The sequence below is a fragment of the Mytilus edulis genome, chromosome 9 (assembly GCF_963676685.1).
Source record: "Mytilus edulis chromosome 9, xbMytEdul2.2, whole genome shotgun sequence".
NCBI classification, from domain to species: domain Eukaryota; kingdom Metazoa; phylum Mollusca; class Bivalvia; order Mytilida; family Mytilidae; genus Mytilus; species Mytilus edulis.
In genome coordinates this window covers 13,180,962-13,207,858 of record NC_092352.1, presented here as the reverse complement: position 1 = coordinate 13,207,858, position 26,897 = coordinate 13,180,962, and the positions used below count along the sequence as shown (strand labels likewise).

The following is a 26,897-nucleotide window of genomic DNA, read 5'->3' as shown; positions in this document are numbered from 1 at the left end:
GAGGATGGTTTTAAAGATATAACCAGCACAGGGTTTCGAGATAAAGTTTAAGTCTTCAAAATTAATAATATCAAGATTTCCTTTATAGCGATAACTTTACATGTAGTGTTTGTTTATTAAAAGCAAGCTTCAAATGGATATCCATGTTCTATTCTTAAATCCACAGAGCATGTTATTTGTGGTACATGTAAAACAAATGGTGAAGAAGATTATGGAAGATGTTTTTTTCGTTTTTGTTCAAACAGAGACATGTTTCTGGTTCAAATGAACAAGAAATCCAAACAGAGAAATCTTACACATTTAATGTATAGAAAAGCTAAGGATTGACAATTAGAACAAAGTTTAAGAGCATTTGGTGGTATATTCTCATAGCAAAAAAGGAAAGGAAATTAAAAAAAAAAACATAATGGTAATTGTTCAACAAAAGTCTGATAAAGGATATTGCCTGGTAAAAAAAACATATCTTAATCGAACCAGTTCGAGGTTGCTAATTTCTCTTTTTTTACAGATGTTTTTACTGAACACTTGATTCTCAGGCAGGTCATAAAATCTGATCTGATATGTGAAGAAAAATGTTTTCTAAAATTTTGATATTGTCAATGTGGTAAAAACAGATGTGAAGCGTATTATTTTAATATATTATGTTTAACATTTTAATATACTGTGCTTAACATTTTGAAAAAAAACAAATTATCATTTTGATATTTTGCTCTTAGCAGTCTACACTTTAAGTTTATATAGTGTATTGCTGTTTCAATATGATTTCATAGCATAAATAATTTGACTTTTGTTCATTTTCTTTATAAATAAAACTATTTCTTCATTTCAGTTATTATGTATAATCCCTGTCGTTATTTCTAGTGATTCTACATAATCCCTGAAAATTTTAGTGATTATATATAATCCGTAAACTGGCCAGTAATTCTACATAATCCCTGAAAACTTCAGGGATTCTACATAATCACTGATTATACAAATTCACTGTAACATATACACATTTAATAGTTAATCACATTCAGGTTTATAGTAAAAACAATATTCATGGCGTTTGGTAGTATTAAATATATTATTCTGGCAATTGATATTACAGTTTAATCCTGACTCACAACAACAAAACTGTACAATCGTAGCGTCACTGTTTATGATTTAACACCTACAGCAGAATGTCTTGTAATATTAAGATGCGTCACTGTTTATGATTTAACACCTACAGCAGAATGTCTTGTAATATTAAGATGCGTCACTGTTTATGATTTAACACCTACAGCAGAATGTCTTGTAATATTAAGATGCGTCACTGTTTATGATTTAACACCTACAGCAGAATGTCTTGTAATATTAAGATGCGTCACTGTTTATGATTTAACACCTACAGCAGAATGTCTTGTAATATTAAGATGCGTCACTGTTTATGATTTAACACCTACAGCAGAATGTCTTGTAATATTAAGATGCGTCACTGTTTATGATTTAACACCTACAGCAGAATGTCTTGTAATATTAAGATCTGTATTATACAATCGTAGGGTCACTGTTTATGATTTAACACCTACAGCAGAATGTCTTGTAATATTAAGATGCGTCACTGTTTATGATTTAACACCTACAACAGAATGTCTTGTAATATTAAGATGCGTCACTGTTTATGATTTAACACCTACAGCAGAATGTCTTGTAATATTAAGATGCGTCACTGTTTATGTTTTAACACCTACAGCAGAATGTCTTGTAATATTAAGATGCGTCACTGTTTATGATTTAACACCTACAGCAGAATGTCTTGTAATATTAAGATGCGTCACGGTTTATGATTTAACACCTACAGCAGAATGTCTTGTAATATTAAGATCTGTATTTATTGTATGAATCTCATAACTGATAATGTTTTACTCTATTTTTGATATGATAATAAAAAAAGTTGAAAGTTAATGTTTGCTATTTAATTTGTTATCATATATTTTTGTCAAATTTAAATAACTTCATCAATTTCAAAGTCAGGAGGCAAATGTTCGTAGATATTGACAACGAAAATGTAAAACAACAACACCTAAGAAGAACGTTGGGAAATTGGACGAGGTCAAAATATTTATTTCCAATTTAAATTTGACCATAATAAACTCATCATAGTTATAAGAATTGAATTTTGTATTTGCGCCAGACGCGCGTTTTGTCTTCGAAAAACTCATCAGTGACGCATGAATATAAAAAAAGTTAAAAAGACTAAAAAAGTACGAAGTTGAAGAGCATTAAGGACCAAAAACTCCTATAAGATTTTCCAAATACAGCTATGGTAATCTATTTCTAAGGTAGAAAAGCCTTAGTATTATGTTGTGTTTGTCAATTTATTTATTTTCTTAAATGATGCATATATTTATTAAAAGAGGGACGAAAGATACCAAAGGGACAGTCAAACTCATAAATCTAAAACAAACTGACAACGCCATGGCTAAAAATGAAAAAGACAAACAGAAAAACAACAGCACACATGACACAACATAGAAAACTAAAGAATAAACAACACCAACCCCACCAAAAACTAGGGGTGATCTCAGGTGCTCCGGAAGGGTAAGCAGATCCTGCTCCACATGTGGCACCCGTCGTGTTGCTTATGTGATTACAAATCTGGTAAATAGTCTAATTCGGTAGGTCACATTCATGAAAGGGAAGGGGATTGTAGTTACGACGTAAGGAACATATCCGATATCATTTGTGAAACGGTTATTCCATAACGGTCAACCAACTCGTGATGGCGTCCGTAAAATTTACGAAGGGATGATTTCAACTTCACCATTTGGAACTCTTGGTTTAATAGCTTCCTTGTGAGCAGTAACCCTCTATCAAGAAAATCATGATAGGAAATGCAAGCACGGGAATAACGTATCAATTGGGAGATATATACCCCGTATGCAGGTGCTGCTGGAATGTTGCTACTTAGAAATGGAAAGTTCACAATTGGAAAGCTGAAATCATCTCTTTTGTCGTAAAGTTTAGTTTTCAATCGACCCTCATTGTCAATTTCTAGATGTAAGTCAAGATATGAAGCCGAGTTAACTGTATCTGTAGTATCCTTTATCTCCAATTCGATGGGATAGATGCGTTCCACATAGTCACCAAATTTTGAATTGTTTAGTGAAAGAACGTCATCTATATAGTGGAAAGTAGAGTTAAAGGATATTGCTAACTTCTTATCATTCTTCCTAAGAAGTTCCTGCATGAAGTCAGCTTCATAATAATAAAGAAACAGGTCGGCAAGTAGAGGGGCACAGTTTGTTCCCATTGGGATGCCGACACTCTGTTGAAAAACACGTCCTCCGAACGTTACAAATATATTAAAAGTATACCCCTTTCCTAAAAAAAAAAAAAATGTAAAAAAATGTACATAACCATACTCGCATAGAAAACTGAAGACTGAGCAACACGAGCTCAACCAGAAAAAGGGGTAATCTCAAAGGCTCCGCAAGAATAAGCAGATCCTGCTTTACTTGTGGCACCCATCTTAAAGCTCCTGATAAAAACCGATTTCGATAATAAGTCTTATTCAGTAGGTCACAATCGGGGAAAAGAGAACAGGATTGTGGTTACGACAATTGGAACATATCCGTCGTCATCTGTGAAACATATAGTCCATAACGGTTAACCAACTCGTAATGGAGGACGAAGTTTTTCGAAGGGAGATCTTCAATTTCATTTCATATAACTCTTGGTTTATTGAATTACCTGTTAGTAGTAACCCTCTCTCAAGAAAATCACAATAGTAAATGCAAGCATTTGGATATCATATTGAAAGACATACTCTGTGTGCAGACACTGGTGTAATGTTGCTAAATTGAAATGGAAAGTTCACAATCGAGAAGCAAATATCATTTCGTTTGTTGTAAAGTGCTGTTTCAACCGACCCTTAATTGTCATTTTCTAGATGCAATTCAAGAAATGAAACATACGTAACTGTATCTGATGTATCCTTTGTTTCAAGTTCGATGGAATAGATGCGTTAATCATAGTCACCAAATTTTTTTTTATTATTGATTAAGAGGAGAGGACATCATCCGTTTAGCCGAAAGTAAAGTCAAAAGATAATGCTAATTTATTTTATCATTCCTAAGAAGCTTTTAATGAATTCAGAATTATGTAAATAAAGAAACAGCTTGACACGAAGAGACGCTCAGCTGGTTCCTAGGAGAATGTCAATTGTATGTTGAAAAACACGACCTTCATAAGTAACACAAATGTTGACAATCCAGAAATAAAACATCCTGATAATGACAGTTTCGAAGAAGTTCTGTTTGAATTAGAATTATTTGTTTTACAAGGTGCGATTCGACCGTTCCTTACACAAGATACTTGTATCTAAGTTGGTTATTCGATTAAAAAAAGAAGGACCAACTTTTGATTTGTCTTTTAGTTTGGAATAGGAATTACTTGTATAAAGGGTAGAACAGTCAAATGTTTTTATTATCCTGCAAGTTGAAATAGTCTCAGATTGTATGTACTCTTAACGGATCTTTATTTTATTTTTTATATCCAAATCATTTACCCCATCTGTAGAATAGGCAGTTTAAGAATTAATTTGAATCCCGGCTTTGATTTGCTGATAAAATTGTTGTTGATAGAGGTTTTAAGGAGGACTTGGAAGACCTCGCAATATTACGTTGTTTGTAAGGACATTTATGTAAATCAGGTAACAATATAATTGCAAATTACGATCATAGTTCATCATTTGCATATCCGTGATTACTAAGCAGATGCACAATTGGGGATTGACAGTTCACAATCATTGGTTCAAACAGGGACGTTGATTATCAAGGTATGTTAGAACACTGTGTATGTTCCCACAAACGTTACGTAAATGCCATCACTTAATACAGTAAAAAAAACAAGTGTTGAAAAATTAAAGATATGAATTGTCGCTTTAATCAATATCATTATCTTAAGTTTCTCATTTTTGCTGTGTGAAAGCCATTTAAAGTTACATCTGTGCTTCAGATTCTTGATCTCTACAGCTCATTTACTCACATATACACTACTTCACTTTTTCACTTATGGTCAGTATAAATGCGATGATTTGGAATGATAGCAAATTAGACAACAATCAAATAGTGTCCAAATAAAGCATTATTGAAGTCATAAGAAACGAGTGACCGGTGAAAAATAATGTTCTTCCAATTACTGAACCAATGCATACAAACATCATAAACTTAGTCTTCTGTGCACGAATTTATCATTTTTTTCGTGTAAATTTCGTATAATCGTTAATTTTCTTTTCAATCGGTCAGTGTTGTTGTGAAAATATGGCAGGTAATTAAAGTTCGTGTTTTGAAGCCGAAGTTTAACGATTGTCACCTGTTTGTCAACAATCGACAAAAAATCAACAAAAAAGCATAGAAATTGAGCACGTGTTTAACATGTAAGTTCAGATAATAGTTTATTTTAAGGACATCCATGCGTAATGTGATCACCGGATTTTTACGAGATGGGTCACACTGAGGTCACTTTGCATACGGAAAATATGTCGGGTATTGCTTCCTGGAAGGAAGCAATTAAAATAAAGTAAACTTCTCCTTAATATGAATAAATTAAATAATTTTCTTCAGAAAAAAGTATATGTACAAAAGTTTTATAATGAAAGCTATCCATTGAGTTATAAAAAAACGTATGCATTATTTTTTTTTTATTTGAGGTTTCTTATGACTTTAAGCAACTAATAGTTTTTGTTAACGACCTTCAATAATGGGCAAAAGCCATACCGGAGAATCAGCTTTAAAAGGCTCCAAGATGACAAAATACAAAGCAATTAAAAAATAAAAAATGGCCTGATATTTACAAAACAAAAATTTGACCGAAAGTATGCTCATAGATACTGTAATGCAGGCCGCCCGAATTACTGGCGCAAGTCATGCTGCGGTTAATGTCAAGTTATCTTATAACTGTTTTGATGTATTTCGTGGTATTGTTTCTGTGTAATTTACATACAGTTTTGTCACTTTTGTTAACGCATCTATCCAATCGAAATCAAAATATAAAGGATACATCAGATACGGTTAAATCTAGTTATAATGTTCACTTATATTTTGAAATTGATAATGAGGGTCGGTTAAGACTAAACTTTAAAACAAAAGAAATGCTAGCTTCCCAATTATGAATTTTGCAAGTCGATAACGCAACATTACAATCTCACAGTTGATATGGTATTCAACAGCTGCCATTTCATATTATGATTTCTGTGAAATGTCACAAGGAAGATATTCAACCGTAGGATCCAAATGTTTAGGGTGAAATCATCCCTTCTTGAATTTTACTTACGTCATCATAAATTGGTTGAATGTTATGGAATATCTGTTTCTTATTTAACTTTAACTTTAGTCAGTTATATTTGTTATTCTCGTGGTGTTTTGTCTGATGCTTGGTCCGTTGCTGTGTGTGTTACGTTTCGGTGTTATGTCGTTGTTCTCCTCTTATATTTAATGCGTATCCCTCGGTTTTAGTTTGTTACCCCGAATTTGTTTTTTGTCCCTGGATTTATGAGTTTTGAACAGCGGTATACTACTGTTGCCTTTATTTACAGATGACGACTGAAATGTTCCAATTGTCGTTACATCAATCTCATCCTTTCTTCGTCGAACGTGACATCATCGAATAAGATTGTACTTTCATCATTACCGGAGCAACACAACGAGTGCCACATGCGGACCTGCTTACCCTTCCGGAGAACCTGGTTTTCATTTGATGATCGAGTTGCTTAGTCTTCAGTTTTCTATGTTGTGTTTTCTATACTGTTGTTTGTCTATTGAGCGTTTTGGGTTTTTAGCCATGGCGTTGTCAGTTTTTCAGTTTGTCATTGCCTCTCTTTTGCACGAGATTACTGAGCTTGTTTTTGACAACAGTTTGGAATTTTTGTTGTTATAACCCTATATTTGTGTGCTTCAGTGCAGATTGTTGTCATATATACCAAACAAATGTTAAAAACTTGTTAAGGTCGTTTTGCACTTGCAGTAAGGTGGCATCTTTTGATTTTCGTAGGAATCTCGTGCAGGCTCGCTTTGACTTTGAGATGAACAACAGCACATAAAAAACTATTACTATGCTGCATGATTTATGTCATAAACATGAATCAATTATTGGCCATGAGTTGATACATCAAATTCATATTTCCATTTGTATTTACATTTTTGTAGGCAAGGGCACGCGTTTCGCATACTCATCAGTGACTCTCGAATCAGAATTTGATCTAAATCATCAAAAGGAGTATGTCCTGATCTCTAGCTTCCTACTAGAGAACCATAATTTAAGATAATTGATACTCAGTTTGTCTTTTTTATTATTAACAAAGATTCTAAGTAAAAATTACCGACTTAGAGTCTATAGTTCCAATATTGTTTGAACCAAAGAACATGATATCACGATGTAATATGCTGAATAAATCACAAGAAAATTGTTGCACCTAACTTTCAGGTCAATGAAAAATATTTACAAACCAATGACGTCAAGAATTGATAAATCACCAAAAAGTCGATAAGCATATATTATCTTTGAAATGAGTAAATGAATATCCATCAAAGGGCATAATGACATATCCATAGGTGCTAATTTTTAACAGATTGTGTCCGTTTCATTACATTTCATAAACAGGTCATTTTAGAGCATTTCCTTGATCCGTTTAAATAGTTATCTTTCAGAACAGGATTTAAGAAATGTCCAACCTACTTATCAGAATTTGTATTTATCATTTGTAGATAGTAAACACTGTTCTACATAGAAATATGTAAATAAGGATTTATAAGTACACATGTTGAACATGTATAGTAGGAATGGTCTGTGTATTTTTCTTGTTTTCTTATTAAATCGAACCAATGCAGGTAATATTTAACTTTATTTGATGATCTCATCAGCAGCATATTAAAGGTATATTTGTTTACAATTTAAATGAGAAAACAAGTGTTTGCTATCCTTATTATCATATAATAAGATTTAGTTGCTTTTTTATAGAATATTTTTGGTGGGGTTCGTGTTGCTCAGTCAAAAGTTTTCTAAAAGAGGGGGGAAAGATACCAGAAGGACAGTCAAACTCATAGATCGAAAATAAAATGACAACGCTATGGCTAAAAAATAAAAAGACAAAGAGACAAATAATGGTACAAAAGACACAACATAATAACTGTGTTCTAATTTGTGTCTTGTGTACTTTTGTTTATTTGTTAGTCATTTTTCGTTATCAGCCATAGTTTTGCAAGTTTATTTTCTACTTGTGAGTTTGACAGGTCCTTTGGTATTTTACGCCTCTCTTTTACTAAAAAATCTATGTTTTTGTTCACCAATTATCACATTTACATATGAATTCACCTATTTCTACTTTGTTTTCTGTCCTAAACAAACAAAACATCGAGTTATATATCATATTCATAATATATATTGTTGGTTTTCATATAGATTTTGCAGCACCATTTAATGATTTGCTGGTGACAGAAGTGGGTGAGAATTCAGCTACAGTAATTTGGCAGACTGGAAACCTAATCGATGAAATTGTCAATGGTAATAATAATAATAATAATAATAATAATAATAATAATAATAATAATAATAATAATAATAATAATAATAATAATAAAAAAAAGAACTATAAGTTGCTAGTGGAATTCATTTTCATTCGTCATGCAGTAATCCTTCTGTTGTAAATCAAAGATTGAAAAACTGTTAAAACACATTTTTTTCGCAATTTAAAGGTATATTTCCACTAGTTTAATGTGTGTTATAGTAATACACGCTTTGTTTTTTTAGGTTCTTTGTTTAATATCATGTCGCCATATGTTATGAAAATTATAATTTGATAAATAATAATAATCATCATAATAATATATTTACAATTATGGTACTTTTTGTAATAATAACATTTGATTAATGTGATAACTGACCGATAAATATAAAGTCATTAGATACATGTACATGCATGCTTGTTAATTTTAGCTTACCACATAAAATGCGAACAAAAGGATATAAACAAGATCATATTGGAGGTTTTTGTCTCAATTGCAACTTCAACTTTTACAATTACATCGCTTAGTCCATCTACAAATTACACTGTATCCTTGTACGGAGTTACTAATAACAGTCTTCTCCTGATATCATCACTGAACTTTGAAACTGAAATTGAGGATTCTATAGGTTGGTTCCAATTTCACTTACTCCATTTTTAACACCCCTTTTTCTGTTGAAATATTTGTTCATAAAAATCTTGATACTTTTTAAATATTTTGTTGTTGTCGTATAATCTTATAGAGTTGATTTCATTCTTGTTCATCCCTTGATATTTATTAAAAGAATACAAAGAAGAATACTGATTAATTTAGACAGATACAAAAAATGTAGCATTCAACACACAGATAGAATATACAACACATATAGGATATTACAAATGTAACATACAACACAAACATATTAAAAATAAAAAATACAACACACATATGTTATTTTATTTAATCGACATGTTTTTCGCTTGATCTTAGTACTTTGTTGGACTAAATTCAATCATGACGTCTAATTTTCATGCATTTTCTAATTAGACAAGCTAAGGCAGTTAAAGCAAATTAATTCAATAAGACTAGCAAGAGTAAAGGGAGACCGTTGGTTTAGAACTTGAATGTAAATCTTAATTTTAAAGTTATCCTTGCTTCTTCTGTTATGTTTCAGCCCAAACATCGCCAGTAATAAACAGTTCAACGTCGTGTAAAGAGGAATTCGACTGTTTAAATGGAGTTTGTGTTTCATTTCAATGGGTTTGCGATGGAGAAAACGATTGTGCAAACTTACAAGATGAAGAAAACTGTACAGTTAAATGTAAGCGAGTCATTTATATACGATGTTCATATTTTTTGGATTGCACACGGTCGTGCTTTGTTCATGAATCTTTATGACGTCTTTACGCTAAATCCGTTGGATGTATACTGATTGATACTCATGTTTTTTGTCTTTATGTTAATATGTTTGTGCTTTGTGCCATTATGATGAGTCAATTCAAGCCATTTTAAACAATTTTCGACAATTCTTTTGATGATGAGACACCTCTGTACGACCCCTGTACGATGTAAGGGTGGATTTTGAGTGTTCACAAACATGCATAACCCGTCTCATCATTTATAGACAAACTGGCATAGACATTTAGCAATGCAATGCTCCAAACGACAAATGTAAAACAGTTCAAAGAGAAAACTAACGGACTGATGTATATACAAAATAAGAAAAGAAAACCAAATACAGAAACACGACTACTACTGAATTACAGAATCCTGACTTTGAACAAACCATAAAGATTGTGGAAGGATTTAACTAGTTCATTAGCGTCAAACCCTCCCAATAACCCTTTAGTAGTGGTGTAAAAGTTCAACATAAGAACAAACTATTAAAATCATTTGATATAGGTATGATACGAGAATATTGTAAAAACTAAAATGAAATGTAATAAGGTTTGTAAGAATATAGAAATAGACAGCCTCACAGCAGTAATGCTCCAATGAAGGAGATGTTCGTTTGGTAATGTAGGATGTATAACTACACAGACACGTCTGCTATAGGAGTGGGGATATTTAAATTGAAACCCTATGTAGAAAAAGTACTACGCTCTTCACACGTTCAATTATTTTTGCAGCAACTCTTTTAAGAAGTCCTTAGGTGGACACTTTCAAAATTTAGGGAACAGTAGTAAACATCAACATTGTTGTCCTTTAGATATACCCTTATTTTAAAGCAACGATCTACCATTTACGCTCTTCATCTTGATCTTTGCAGAACTTACCTAATGAGTTTATTGTTGATATGTTCTGTTCCGTACTATGTATGAAACATTTTCAACTCGAAGTTAAGTTTATACAAATAAATCTATCAAGTAATCATGTCATTGAGTTTCTAATATTCACGCACAATTTTGTCATTACAGATACACAGTGTGGCAATTCAGAGTTCCGATGTGATGATGGGTCTTGTATTCCCGCTAAGTGGCGCTGTGATAACAATGACGATTGTGGCGACAACAGCGATGAGCATGACTGTGAGGACGTTTTATCCGGCTGTGGAGGGTTCAGAAATAGGACGGATACCGAAGGAGATATAAGGGGGAGATTTGATTCAACAAATATTGATAACAACAGAACGTGTATATGGGATATCGTTGTACCAGGGCATATGGTTGGTATATTTTGTGGCAAATATGAATTGTGTTATGTAGGAACACGTTTTGCTTTGACGCACATAAATGTGTTTATACATGCCTTTGAAACACAAAATAATAGAGTAGCTTATGTTGCTGACAACTGTAAAGATAATACCCGAAATGTTAGATGATCTTTTTTTTATAATTTTAGAAAGAATCAGCGCTAGATAAATGTGACAAAATATTATACTATTTAAATCATTAACTCATACCTGCAACAACCGAACTTCATCTGATACAATCAAATTGTATGCTGCAATAATGAAATATCCTTACTCTTACAGACCATAAAGCTACATTTCTATACACGATTCAACATAAAAACATCTGCAAATTGTTCAGATGAATATGTTGCAGTATTCCAGGAAGACGGAAAGGAGATAGGTAAAGTATATACATCTAGTTTCCTTCACAACTGACAAAAAAGTATTGATACTCAGGAAGATTTTGGATACGAAAATTAAAAAAAATATAGCACCAAATTGGATTATAAAAGGTGTGGTACAAATCAGTTACAGCAGCTGGATGTGTTATTTTCATTTTGAATGCATACATACACAAATGTGCAATGTTTCTGTGACATCTGTATCATTGTTTTGTCCAGTCGCAAAGTGCTGTTATTGAAAACATGGAGGGCAAATGAAGAAATCAGCATCTATCAAAACAAATCATATTTAACATGGATAAAATTGAAATCTTATTTTTTAAATTAATAGTGATAAGGAAACTAGGTTTAAAAAAAAGAGAACGTGGTCGTTCTTTAATACCGATGTTATAATTGTAGTATCTTTTAGGGAAATATTGCGGGAGAAAGCGCCCACCTGACATGGTTATTGAAAACAGTCGTACACGGATTGTCTTCAGGGCCATCAACATGACACAGAACGAGGGGTTTGCTATGCACTGGTCATCTATTATGTGTATGAATCTATATAATATATTGAAAATTATCAACAAGTAAAATTGACTCAAAATATACCATGACTGAAATGGTTAATCAATCTATAGTAGATATAGTACAAATGTGAATAAGCAACATATATCTACTAATAAGTCAAATATGCAGAAATCGATAGTCAAAGTAAAATCACAGAATTACTGAACTCCGAGGAAAATTCAAAATGGAAAGTCCCTAATAAAATGGCAAAATCAAAAACTCAAATTCATCTAATGAATGGATAACAACGGTCATAATCCTGACTTGAAACAGGCATTTTCTTGTGTAGAAAATGGTAGATTGCACCTGGTTTAATAGCCGGCTAAACATATCACTTGTATCACAGTCGCAACCCCTTTAAAATTTATTGCTTTGTAAAGACGATTTTTACCATTAATTCGTTTCTTGTGAAAGTGTAGTGGATGGAGAAAATTTCAAACAGCAAAATATCATCAGCAAAATGAAATGAAGAAATAATTAAACATGATAGGATTGTCGGTCTAATCCTCATCATAGATACTACCCTACATAGAACTTAAAGATCTAAATTGGTTATAGCCTACACAAAATTTGCCTGAATTCAATAGTTAGTTATAAATGAGTGCCTTTGGAATAATAAATGTGATATCTTCTTGATCTTGACTTTCTTGGTTGGTTCGGTGTTATCAACCTTTTAATATTGTTTGCATATGAAACATTGACTGTGCATGAAAAGTGGTATAATACTACAAAAGTATGTGAAACTTGAAAAATGACTGTTTTTATTCTTAATACAAAAATATAAAACTTAATTCTTTCAGTATCAACAAGTACAATTCCCACAACAAATTCAGATAGATTGATGTGTAACAAGATATTTACCATCAACAATGAAACATCAGGACATATTGATACATCAGAACTAAGTCAAACGTTTGATTACCAATGTCAGTGGTATATTGAAGCTCCAATTAATTACAGAATCCTGTTCCAGTTTATCTATCTTACCCTGAACGAGGATATGTTGTGTTCACGCGATTCTCTAATAATATTGGACGGACGGAATTCCAGTAACCGGTATGGTCCATTTTGTGGGCAAACTATACCTCCTGATATATATACTTTTGATCGTTTCGCAAAGATAATATACCAACTGGATCCTATTAATGGAACCAGTGGATTTCATCTTCAGTTTTCTGCTATAGGTTATTATTTGAACAGTGTATTAATTAGTTTTTACATACAAAATAGATAATGACCCTTACTGTCCATATTTAAAAGATCCCAAGGAAACTCAATTGAAAATTACTGAAAAATAAAAATACTCAGCTACGAGGAAAATTAAACACGAAAAGTCCCTAATCAAATGGCAAAATCAAAAGAATATATCTTTTAATGTAAAGTAAATTTTTGATGTATATTTAATTCTAAGAATCAGCTGTGAAAATGTTTCATTTTTGAATATTTGAGTAACGAATTTAGAAAATGACAGCCTTCAACCTGTTGAATTTTATGGTTGGGATGAATAACATTGCATAGTTAAAATTTGGCATACAAGTTATCAATAGGATATAAAGCAAATATATATAAAAAAAATATAATATCATATATGCTAAAACTTCTCAACGGACCATTTTCAAAAACATTGTTTCTTAATTTTTCATTTTTTCCATAGAAATTCCCCAGCCTACTACTACAAAGTCTAGTTTCGGAGACTGTGTCTACGATATATATTATCAAAATCCAGGTTTCATTATTTCACCAAATTTTGGTAATGGAAACTACTTCAAGAGACTTCATTGTGTTTGGAGGATATTTGCTCCAAATGGATATATAATACGACTTCATTTTCTGCAATTTGACATTGAATATGAATCTGATTGTCTGTATGATGCACTTACAATAACAAATGATAACAGTATTAATACTTTCTGCGGTCAATCTATGCCAAAGGATATTCTATCGAAAACGAATACTATAATGCTGACTTTTATAACTGACCATACCATGTCCGGCAAAGGATTTAACATTTCTTACACTACAGAAAACCAGACAGGTATGTTTATTCATCAAAATTACGATCTATAAATGTTACATTTACAAGTACATATATCATGTTTTACTGAAAACAAACAAAAACAATGAAAAAACAAATCCACAAAATCTCGAATGGAAATTATGATTAAATACGAACAATATGTATATTAATGAAGTTGATGTTGATGTTGATATAATCAGAGTGATTTTTTTTTCAATTTTACTTTTAAGACCTGTGAATGGGCAACAACATTTATATTCTTGAGAACTTCGGAACAAATGCTTCAAGTGCATAACGATAGGTGTTAAGTCACTGATAACTGGATATCTTCAATACACTGCGTCTGAGATGAAAGATACCAAAGAGACATTTAAACTTAATTAAGTCGAAAATAACGCCATCACAAAATAAGTGAAGAACCAAAAAATAATAACAGTATACTAAGCACAACATAGAAAACTAAAGACTGGGCAACATGAACCCCACCAAAATCAATATATAATCAAGTTTAATTTTTTATTTCAGAAATGTCTATAAATAAAGCGATCGAGGAACAGTGCAGGAATGGAACAATGATGTTCAATAATAACACACACGGTGAATTATTATCACCAGGTTATGTTCTACAAGAGAATTATCCTGTAAACATAAATTGTTCCTGGATTATAGCTGCTCCTCTTGGAAAAGTTATCACAATTACATTCAATGTAAGTAAATATTTGTATTCAGTTTTTATGTTATTAATCAATTTATATTTACAATTTCAACAAAAAAAAACAAGAAAAATGATTATTTTTTTTTATTAAAAAACGACAAGCACCTGTTATAAATGGTAAATGCTATCTGAGATGCATTATCATTGGTATGGTCATACATTTGAGAATGGAAATGGGGAATGTATCAAAGAGACAAACACACAACAAAAGAGTAGATAACAGTCGAAGGCCTCCAAAGGATATTCAACAAAGCAAGAAAATCCTGAAAACCAAAGGGAGTGTTATACACCTGTGATCAACAGATTGTATAAAAGACTATAAATCAACAATAGTTCCAGCAAAGAAACATTGGAAGCATGTGTTATATAAAAGTTTAATGCATGCTTATTTTGTCAAAAAATTGCGAACATTGCATATTCGATATAGAGGGGCGAAAGATACCAAAGACGCAGTCAAACTCACAGATCGAAAATAAACTGACAACGCCATGACAAAAAAAAAGACAAACAGAGTAATAATAGAACACAATACACAACATAAAAAACTAAAGACTAAGTAATACGAACCCCACCAAAACTGGGGGTGATCTCAGGTGCTTCGGAAGGGTAAGCAAATCTTACTCCACATATGGCACGGCGTATTGCTCATGTCATAACAAACCCGGTAAATAGTCTTGGGTAGGTCATGTTCGTAAAAAGGAAAGAGGATTGTAGTAACGACATAAGGGACATATCCGATATCATCTGTGAATCGTATTTCATAACGGTCAACCAACTCGTGATGACGTCCGTAAAATTTTCGAAGGAATTTTAACTTTACAAATCTGAACGCTTGGTTTTATAGCTTCCTTGTGATCAGCAACCCTTTATCATGGAAATCTTGATAGGACGTACAAGCCCGGGAATCTCGTATCAATCGGGAGATATATACTCCGTATGCATGCGCTGCTGGAAAGTTTGCCACATAGAAATGTGAAGTTCACAATTTGAAAGCTGAAATCATCTCTTTTGTCGTAAAGTTTTGTTTTCAACCGACCCTCGTTGTCAATTTCTAGATGTAAGTCAAGATATGAGGCAGACTTACCTGTATCTGTTGTATCCCTTATCTCTAGTTCGATGGGATAGATGCGGTCAACATAGTCACCAAATTTTTAAGTATTTATAACTTCTTATCTTTCTGCTTAAGAAGTTTCTGTATGAAGTCAGCCTTATAATGATAAAGAAACAAGTCTGCAAGAAGAGGGACACAATTGGTTACCCTTGGAATGCCGACAAACACGTCATCCAAACGTAACAAATATGTTGTAAATCAAGAAATCCAACATCTTGATAATGGCAGTGTCAAAGATTTTTTTGTTTGAACCAGAGTGATTATTTACAAAGAAGAATTTATCCCTCCCAACGAAAAGATACTTGTATCTACGTTGCCCATTCTTATTTCGAAAACATAGCAATACCAACTCTTTTAATTTGTCTTCTAGTTTGGAATGAGGAATACTTGTTTTAAGTATAGAAAAGTCAAATGTCTTAATTCTATTCCAAGATAAAAGAGCCTTAAATTGTATGTACTCTAAAATATCTTTGGAATTTTTTAGTATCCACATCATAAATCGATTAGGTAAACACAAATCTGGGTCAAAAATTAAAACCAAGGGAATAAGAGTTTATAAAATGTATGTGTGTGTTTTTAAGGGATTAAAACGTTGGAGACATGCGTACATTTCCATGCATGGTAATAAACACACATTTTATAGATTCCTGGAAGAATCGTCCATAAAACGAACGTTGCTGCTTACCTAGTGTTGGAAAAAAACCATAATTTGATATTTAAAAAAGATTATGAACACAACAATATTTTCAGGACTTTCATATTGAAGGCGAAAGAGACAGCATTTGTTCATACGATTCGTTGTCAATATTCAACAGGGTCGGCAGTATGAACACGTTAATAAGAACAATTTGCGGATGGAATTTCCCGAACAAACTTACATCGACCAGTAACCAGATAATTGTTTCATTCTACAGTGACAGTACTAAAACATTATCAGGATTCAACATAACCTATGATGTACATGAACCTATTCGTAAGTTTACAGTTCAATAACCTTAAATAAATATGCATAATGAAAGATGAAAGGTTAACCATAAAGCAGTATGAAAAGTATATAGATATAATAACAAGGTATGGTATGGTCACCAATGAGTCAAATCTCTGCCAGAGACCAAGTGGCGTAGAAGTTAACAACATTAAGATACTGTATGGACTTCAACAAGGAGCAAACATAGTAAGCTATAACACAGTCGATCATAAATCGCCCAATAGTTCTTTAATAACAATGCAACAATATTTTTGAGTTTTATATCCATAAAGGAATCATAAGAAATAACTGCATTTAGATTCATCAGGAATAATCCGAAAGCAATTTTTATTATACATGAAACAATCGCTACAGTTTTACACGGGTCATTCTGTGTCGAATTTTCATGACGGTAAGAACATGTACATGTATTGCAATCGTATAAAGAGTTAATATCATTTTTCAGTGCCATGTTCTTCTTCCGAGTTCCGATGTGGCGTTGGAGATTGCATCAATTCTTCATTGGTTTGTAACACTATAGCTGATTGTAGGGATGGAACTGATGAAATCGTCTGTAGTAAGAAGGCAAAATAACATTTTAAATTATACTTTCATAATTTATTATGATTAAAAGGCTAGATATAACATGTAAAATGTAACGGTCTCTTCAATTCTTTACATACAATTCAAAAATGTTTCGGGATATATTTACAGTAACCTTCTCATACTTGGGAATTATTCAATAAATTTATTAGCATTTAAAAATCGATAAAACTTGTTACATATTTAGAAATGTAGCATCCATGTAAGACTTGGAACTTAAGTAGGTCCCAAAGAAATTCTCGGTGTGGAATTGTCACAAACGTTCAAAGACATTTGCTTTCGATTCAAAGAAACAGAACTGCGTTTCAATCATTAAGTTCCAATTTGTTATAATGTAATGTTTTCGACTAACCTACCCATGTAAATATTTTCTAGTTGATACGATCATTTCCAAGCCTATTAAAGTCATAATAAACGAGTGACCGGTGAAAAATAATGTTCTTCTAATTCTTCAACCAATGCATGTATATATCATAAACTTAAACTTAAACTTTTATCATTTTTTTCGCATAAATTTCGTATAATCGACAATCGGTCAGTGTTGTTGTGAAAATATGACAGGTAATTAAAGTTCGTGTTTTGAGGTCGAAGTTTAACGATTGTCACATGTTTGTCAACAACCAACAAAAAAAAACATGGAAATTGAGCACGTGTTTAACATGTACAATCAGATAATAGTTTATTTCAATGACACCCATGCGTATTGCGATCTCCGGATTTTTACGAGATGGGTCACACGAAGGTCACATTGCATTCGGAACATATGTCGGGGAATTGCTTCCTGGAAGGAAGCAATTGAAATAAAGTAAACCTCGTCTTGATATGAACAAATTAAAAGAATTTTCTTCAGAAAAATGGATATGTACATAAGTTTTATAATGAAAACTATCCATTGAGTTATAAAAAACATATGCATTATTTTTTTAATTTTAGGCTTTTTATGACTTTAATCTATGACATAATGTAATTTTAACAAATTGATACACAGCATAAGCATCAAACTATATGTTGTACGTGGTGTAAAAGGGAGAGAAAGAAATAATAGGAAATTTATAGTGACATAGCAGTTGAAACACATAAGCTCTATATATCTTTACAACATACCTGATAAAACATGATTTGAAAGATGTTTACGTAGCTTTACTTGGTAGACCACATAGTTTATTTTTTCTTTTTATGTTATATATCTGGTAGAATATTTTAAAAGACCGAGCGCATTTTCATCGAAACGATTTTGTTTGATACATATGTAAATATATATTGAGATGTTTAATTATATTTTCTTACTTTATCTTGCAAAAAATTCTGGAAAATTATAATCAATAACCATACGGGTTTTTGTTATTTGTTTTGTTTTTCAACAGGTTCAGACCACATATTTTGTGGAAGCCCATCAATTCCACCATCCAACGTCAGTTTCAAAGTCGTCGGTGGAGAAGAAGCTAGACCTGGTAGTTGGCCATGGCAGGTCTCCCTTCAATATAAGGGTGTTCCTATGTGTGGAGGAAGTCTGATACATCCAGAATGGATTGTCACAGCATCGCATTGCTTTGAGGGCATCGAAAGGTTTCTTTCAATTAATTTATTTTAAGTTTGTTTCGATTATTCTGAGTTTATTCTGACTCGAAAAGACACAAAATACCAAACTCAAAAGTAAATTAAGTAAATTCCCAAAAATTAATCAAACGTTTCAACAAACGAAACCAATGAAACCCGACTCGGTACATGTATTTTTCTAAGAAATAGGTGGGTTAAATCTGGTTTTATACCTAGCTTAACCTGCAACAACAAAAATATTTGTATCTAAAGAAAATATGACAAAAGAGCTGTCAATTTTTTTTAAAACTGATAACAAATGTCATTGTGACTAAGCTTGACTTTAGCAATAAAAGCGACGTTCCTTTACTAGTTTTAAATTTGCTGTGCATGTACTGGTGAATATTTAAATCCTTTCTTTCTTTTAGTAATGTCTTCATAACTTTTATTTAAATAGTGACAGATCTGCAAAGTATTGGACGGCACATTTAGGCTTGCATCACATGAACAAAAACGACATTGGTTCAATGCACGCACCTGTAAAATCAATAATAGTACATGAAGGATTTGATTTGTCTACCACTGATAATGACATTGCTTTGGTCAGACTACAAGACCTTCTTACACTGAATGATATAATAGATACTGTTTGTCTTCCAAAGTCAACAGTCAAAACGGGAACTATATGTTATGTAACTGGATTTGGACAAGTAATGGGTAAATGTTATCATTAAATTTTATCTAGTTTTTCTTAAACTATAAATAATAGCACTTTTCAAACTCATAAATCCTTTAAGAAGATACAAATCCAGGTAAAAGCATAAATCTAATGTAATAACTTCAAAAGGAGCGATACTAGTTACATCGAAAAGGTAAAAGTATCCTACTATACATGTATCATATGCCTTGTGAATCCACATGAATATGAACTGTTATCCCAAAGTAATGAAATACTTCCTTCAAAGTTCACAGTGCATAAGGTTTATTTTGAGTAATATTCATATTTTTTTTAATTTCCTAATTTGGAAAATTGCAAAATACGTATATAATCAAGTTGACAAATTACTTCTATGAAATATTCATCGTTTACATATAAAATGTAACGTAAGTTCTTTTACAATTCATGGTCTTATCGTTCTTTCCCAAGATTTAATAACTTGACAGGATCACAACAAAATAAGCAAATTTATGTTAAAGGGGCACTAGCTGTCAAATACATGGTCACCGATTTGACTAAAATCCTCATATTTGATTCATAACATATTTACGAATTACGAATGCATATTTAAGAATTACCTATTTTACCAGACTATACTTCTACACTAATATATTAATTTTTAGAATCTTGCTGTCCTGATGTTTTGAAGCAAGCTATGGTTCAAATTGACGATTTATACCAGTGTAATCAAACATCACACCTTCATGGACAAATAACGAAGAACATGATTTGTGCAGGAAATGGCGAAAATGATGCGTGCAAAGTAAGATTCGTCCAGTTAATACACTTATAGATATCACCAACTTCAAGTTTAAGTATGTCAATAAATACACATAATACAAAATAAGTTTTCTACATTTGAAAATGCCTGTACCAAGTCAGGAATATGACAGTTGTTGTCCATTTGTTTGATGTGTTTTATCATTTGATTTTGCCATTTGAATTTTCCTAGGAGTTCAGTATTTTTTGTGATCTTATTTTTTATCGGTAAAATTGCAATTTATCAAAATGACCTTCATTGCATCATAAAAGACACCAAACTACGTGCAGCTAGACTTGCATAATTGATACTGTATTGACCCAACTATAAACTCTGGTAGCAACCTTACCACAACTAAACATAGACATAACAATAACTAAATATATATAAAAAAAAGTGTTAAAGTACATTTTTTTTGTATAAGAAAAGAAATTTATTAAAACAATACAATTGTGCTAACGGCCACGTTCCAAACCTTCAGTAAACTTATAAATGCATTTTCACAGTAATGAAGACGACCTCCATTGGCAGCAAAAGATAACCGTTGATTTGTATCTGAATGGTTTTCTTGTGCAGCATTTTTTTAAATTTTAAATTGAAACGTATGCTCTTTTAACTGAATTTGTCCTTTGAATTTCGATCTTCTTTGTTAAGTATTTCAATATAATAAAAGACAAGGCGTTGTTATTGTTTGTCAGGGAGATAGTGGTGGACCACTCGTATGCCAAGATGATAACGGTAAATGGGAACTTTCTGGTGTAACATCATTTGGTTTTCAATGTGGTGGTAAGTAGAACGACAGAAATGATTTAATAAAAAAATTGAAAGATCTTTTAAAAAATAACTATATCATGTACAGGCTAAATATAAGGCCAAATATATTACTGTCCTCAGCAAAGATAAAGGCAAACTTTATATCTAAACAGAATTTTGAAATAATATGAAACATATTTTTAACTGATCAAGGTATTTATGAAACAAGAAATTAACTGTTCCTTTCTTGTATCTATGGCTAAAAAAATGAAACACGAACCTGCTGTTTGTGTTGTTTACAAAAAAGGGACGAAAGATACCAGAGGGACAGTCAAACTCATAAATCGAAAATAAACTGACAACGCCATGGCTAAAAATGAAAAGGACAAACAGACAAACAGTAGTACACATGACACAACATAGAAAACTAAAGAATAAACAACACGAACCCCACCAAAAACTAGGGGTGATCTCAGGTGCTCCGTAAGGGTAAGCAGATCCTGCTCCACATGTGGCACCCGTCGTGTTGCTTATGAGATAACAAATCCGGTAAATAGTCTAATTCAGTAGGTCACATTTATGAAAGGGAAGGGGATTGTAGTTACGACGTAAGGAACATATCCGATTTCATTTGTGAAACGGTTATTCCATAACGGTCAATGAACTCGTGATGGCGTCCGTAAAATTTACGAAGAGATGATTTCAACTTCACCATTTGGAACTCTTGATTCAATAGCTTCCTTGTGAGCAAACTTCCATATAGGTCAACTTTATATATTTTTTCCTCAGTTCAAAAAAGTTAATTGATCCAAATTCTTTGTTTTGCAACACAACTAGTTACTTGTTTCAGTTGGAAGATTTTTTTTATATTCTATATACTGCATCTTTATCTTTATTTCAGTTCCAGATACACCTGGAGTATATACTTCCGTTAGAAACTATGTCAAATGGATACAACAGACAATTGCAGAATATTCTTAATACACCTTTGTTGTTATTAAATTTGTTTAAACATTTATATATCATTTTACCGTTGTTCGCTTACATTTATTTTGATTAAGACTTTAGTTGTTTTATGGATTCCTTAATATTCACCATGAAATCTCAACATTGATAAATATTCATGGTCTAGGGATATGTTGCAAACATTATTATTATTCTTGTTACTTTTTTTTGTAAAACTTTCCATCTAAATAAAAAATCTTCTATAGCGCATTCTTTTATTTTTGTTTTCCCTTCACTATTTGAGTATTTCACTTTGCTCAATGCATGTGATACACAGCCTGCAAACACTGATAAGTTTATGAATAAGAGTTAAGTTAGGGAGCTACCATTTGATTTTTATGGGGGGGCTAGGATGAAAAATTTTGTCCTGCTTTTTTTTTTAGTTGAAATCTCTGTCCTGCCTTTTTATTTTTTACTCTATTCGGTCCTGACTTTTTTTTTAGAAGTTTATCCTGACTTTTTTTACACAAATTGTCATCCTGCCTTTTTTTTTTACCATGTTGCTCATCCTGCCTTTTTTTTAACTCAAAACTCCTGTCCTGCCTATTTTTTTCAAATTTCATCCTAGCCCCCCCCCCCCCCCCCCCCCATAAAAATCAAATGGTAGCTCCCTTAAAAGAAAACCTTTAAAAGTTAAATTGAAACAAAATTTCGAAAAACTAAGGATTTTCTTATCCCAGGAATAGATTATCTTAGTCGTATTTGGCACAACTTTTTTTTAAATTTTTGGGTCCTCAATTCTCTTCAACTTTGTACTTGTTTGGCTTTACAACTATTTTGATCTGAGCGTCACTGATGTTGTGAAGACGAAACGCGCGTCTGGCGTATTAAATTATAATCCTGGTACCTTTGATAACTATTCACATCAAATAGACCGAAAATAGAGCAGAAAACTGTTCTTGTCTGACGTCAATGCTATTATTATTAAGTTCAAACAATAAGTCACCCACAAGTAAGTCAAGTTAAGATATATAAGTATTCACTATACATTGATATCCATTATATCTATATCAACAACGAACAATGTTTTAATTTGGAAAGAAGGTAAGAATTCAAACAAACTAACATATCGATTTTTTTACGATGTAAGAAATGGAGGTCATTTATTATCATTTTAACGGCAGTTGTTTAATTTTCTGGAACATTGGATTTAGTTTTGAAGCTTTGAAGTACTAGTAATGTGTTGTCAAAATGACGTGTATTCGATATCTACTTTAACTCATTTTTATTATATCAAAACTTAAAAGTATTTGAAAGTTAATCTGGCTTTGTCTTATGATGAGTCTTATCTAGACGAAACGCGCGTCTGAAATTATAATCCTGGTACCTTTGATAACTATTTGGTGAGGAACAACCAACCATTGAGTGCCATCAATCATTATTGCTGTCAATAAGTGTTTCCTAATTATGAGTTGGCCCTTGATGTTGTGTAAATGATCAGAAACTATTGTTGAACCCATTGGTATTTTGAAAAACGATTGCTATTATCAACTTCAACATTGCATGTGGACTTTAATATTAAATGACGATTTTTTTTTTTAAACCAGGAAATATCAAAAACATCTGCATACACACGAACACGTTATTGAGGTAACAACGTCGACACTAAGACGAAATCGTTATGGCCCATTGTTTTATATTCACATACAGATAATATGTCTAAAAGCACAAAATCCCACACGGAGAAAACAATAACAGCTCCTCAATTTGGTAAAAAAAAGAATGTTTCCTGGAAACATTCCACGAACGATAATAAAAAAGAGCAAAGCAAAAATTTCCATAGATAGATGAATCAACAATTCGGTTTCAACTGTCCATGAAAATCACAGAAATAGAAACCACGTTTACTGATCACATCTAATAATTAGAAAATTCGCTCAATGAAAAGAGTGTAGGAGATATCGGAGGAGTGATGATTACTGTTACTAAAAGCCATCAAAAGGATCGAGCTCTTTCAGTACATATCTCGAGGCGTAATGCCTTGAAGAAAAACCCCAGAAAACAGAAAAGGAACATAATACAAAGCATGTAAAACAGATGGAATATAGCCTGATTAATTTAAGGGGGATGTAAATGAAATACAACCTTACTTCCTCTTGGTTGAGTTATAAGAAAATATGAAAATTGAGATGAAAAGCATAAACGCTTCACGAGCAAGCAAAAGAAGAAATTAATTCAAATTAATTGAAATATTCATAAAAAGGTCAACAGTTAAATTAATGCAACAGTAGAATGCTGATGTTCGAATCTTGTAAATTGATTAAGAAAAGACAATTCAAGGTAACAAATAAAACCTGAGGAAATCGAATGAACTCTTAAGCAAAAACCAGCAGAAAAGCATTTTTAGATCCAATTTGGCACTCGTCGAGTTGCTCACGGCAAGAACAAAATCGATGAGAAGTTGCATTCAATAATGTTACAGTTGAGTAAAAGCTAAACATATATTCGGCAATCTATGAAAGAGATATTAATGGAAGTTCCCCAGAATCAAAATGAAGTTAGACAGTATCTTAAGGAGAGAGGATTAATCGACAAGAAAAGGAGCACTGGTCGTTTCCATAGGAATGCCAGTTTTCTGTTGAAATATTACGTTCTCCCACAGGATTGACAAAATATCAAACTGGGTTATACTCCCTGAAGTGGGCAATACTGAGAATTATCATTCAAAGAGTTATAAATATTGTGATATCATTGTAATAATTTGCTAATGTGTGCATTCTATACAAATCTATATAAATCGAGCAGTTAGTCACCATTCAATTAAGTCTTTTCCTCGAATCATTTTGTACCAAATAGAAGTTTATCACATTTTGTGGTTGCCTAATTGGTTTCTCAGTTTCGTTTGAATAAATCCAATGTTGGAATACGTTCAATAAAAGCAAAATTTGCCTACATGGTCAAAATTTTTCACATAACAGTTGGAGAAATAACCATTGTTGTGGATTCATCTGTTTAACAGTCAACAGTAGTATACCGCTTTCAATTGTCATAAATCGATGAAGCCTAAAAAAAACAAATCTGGATTACAAACTAACACCTAGTGAAATACAAAAATTATAAGAGAAAAACACCGGAACAACATAAACACTGAACTATACCATTACAAACGCCACCGAGCATCTATTTAATAACTGCCATATTCCTGACTTGGTACAGGACATTAAAAGAAATGCTAACCAAACCTCCCACTTATATTGCAATAAAATTGAGAATGGAAATGGGGAATGTGTCAAAGAGAAAACAACCAGACCATAGAACAGACAACAACAGAAGGTCATCAACAGGTCTTCAATGCAACGAGAAATTCCCGCACCCGGAAGCGTCCTTCAGCTGGCCCCTTAACAAATATATATACTAGTTCAGTGATAATGAACGCCATACTAAACTCCAAATTGTATACAAGAAACTAAAATTAAAAATAATACAAGAGTAACAAAGGCCAGAGGCTCCCGACTTGGGACAGGCGAAAAATGCGGCGGGGATAAACATGTTTATGAGATCTTACCCTCCTCCTATACCTCTAGCCAATGTAGAAAAGTAAACGCATAACAATACGCACATTAAAATTCAGTTCAAGAGAAGTCCGAGTCTGATGTCAGAAGATATAACCAAAGAAAATAAACAAAATGACAATAATACATAAATAACAACAGACTACTAGCAGTTAACGGACATGCCAGCTCAAGGCTTCAATTAAACTGATTGAAAGATTATGTCTTCATCATATGAATATCAGGCACAATTCTTCCCGTTAGGGGTTTAGTATCATACCATCATAACATATATGAGAAGAACATAACCTGTGTCATGCCAACATCTGGTTTTTAAATTAATGTGTTTAGTTCCGATGCAAAGACCCTATAAGTGAACCACTATTAACGCCAAAATATGCAATCTTAAATCACCAGACAACAGTATCGTAACTATATCCCTTCTTAATAAGTCTATATAAAGGTTTTGTTAGCGTCTGAGGTGAATACTGACATTTTTGTGCTTTATAAAGAATATTTCCATAAAAAAAATAGGATGTGAAATACCTGAACGTATAAGAAGTCTGCATGTTGAGCTATATTTACCAATGATGTCCTTATACCGATGATAAAATTTAGTAAATGTTTTGATGTAAACATGTAAAAATACCACTAAATTGACAACATTACGAAACTGAAATACAGTTCAAATAAACATAAGAACACCCAGAAGGGGGAAAACATAAATAAATAATATAAAAGAACATTACAACATTTAAACCACAGAATAACAACATATCCCTCCCTTAAAGGGAGAGGCAAAGACATTCAAACTCACAATTTGAAAATAACTCTCTGACAAAACACAAAAAAACCAATACAATACAGTATACATAACACAACATAGAAAACTAAAAAATCAATAATACAAACACCATTTCCCATGATTTTAAGTGCTTCGGAAGGGTAAGTAGATCTTACTCAACGTGGGACACACGTCGTGTTGCTCAAACCCGGTGTTAAGTCGACTAAGAAAGGATTTTCTTTTCACACATTCATTTCATTAAATCTAGCATAAGTTCTTTGTTCTCCGCTTGAGTTATGTTTT

At 32.3% G+C, this 26,897-nt stretch overlaps 1 protein-coding gene across 2 annotated transcripts; it reads left to right on the top strand.

Annotated features, from left to right (window-relative positions):
* The first annotated feature begins 7,702 nt into the window (after positions 1-7,702).
* Positions 7,703-22,508, top strand: LOC139487654 (transmembrane protease serine 7-like). Of its 2 annotated transcripts, XM_071272604.1 has the most exons (17): positions 7,703-7,853; positions 8,425-8,526; positions 8,959-9,156; positions 9,682-9,828; positions 10,925-11,172; positions 11,482-11,581; positions 11,992-12,117; positions 12,935-13,318; positions 13,789-14,169; positions 14,677-14,858; positions 16,728-16,950; positions 17,411-17,521; positions 18,912-19,113; positions 19,541-19,800; positions 20,425-20,564; positions 21,260-21,347; positions 22,216-22,508. In XM_071272604.1, exons 1-17 carry the CDS (start codon positions 7,784-7,786, stop codon positions 22,293-22,295), a joined length of 3,042 nt encoding a protein of 1,013 aa, XP_071128705.1. In that variant the 5' UTR covers positions 7,703-7,783; the 3' UTR covers positions 22,296-22,508. The 2 variants fall into 2 exon arrangements, with proteins under 2 accessions (XP_071128705.1, XP_071128706.1); XM_071272605.1 differs by lacking the exon at positions 8,959-9,156.
* The last annotated feature ends 4,389 nt before the right edge of the window (positions 22,509-26,897 follow it).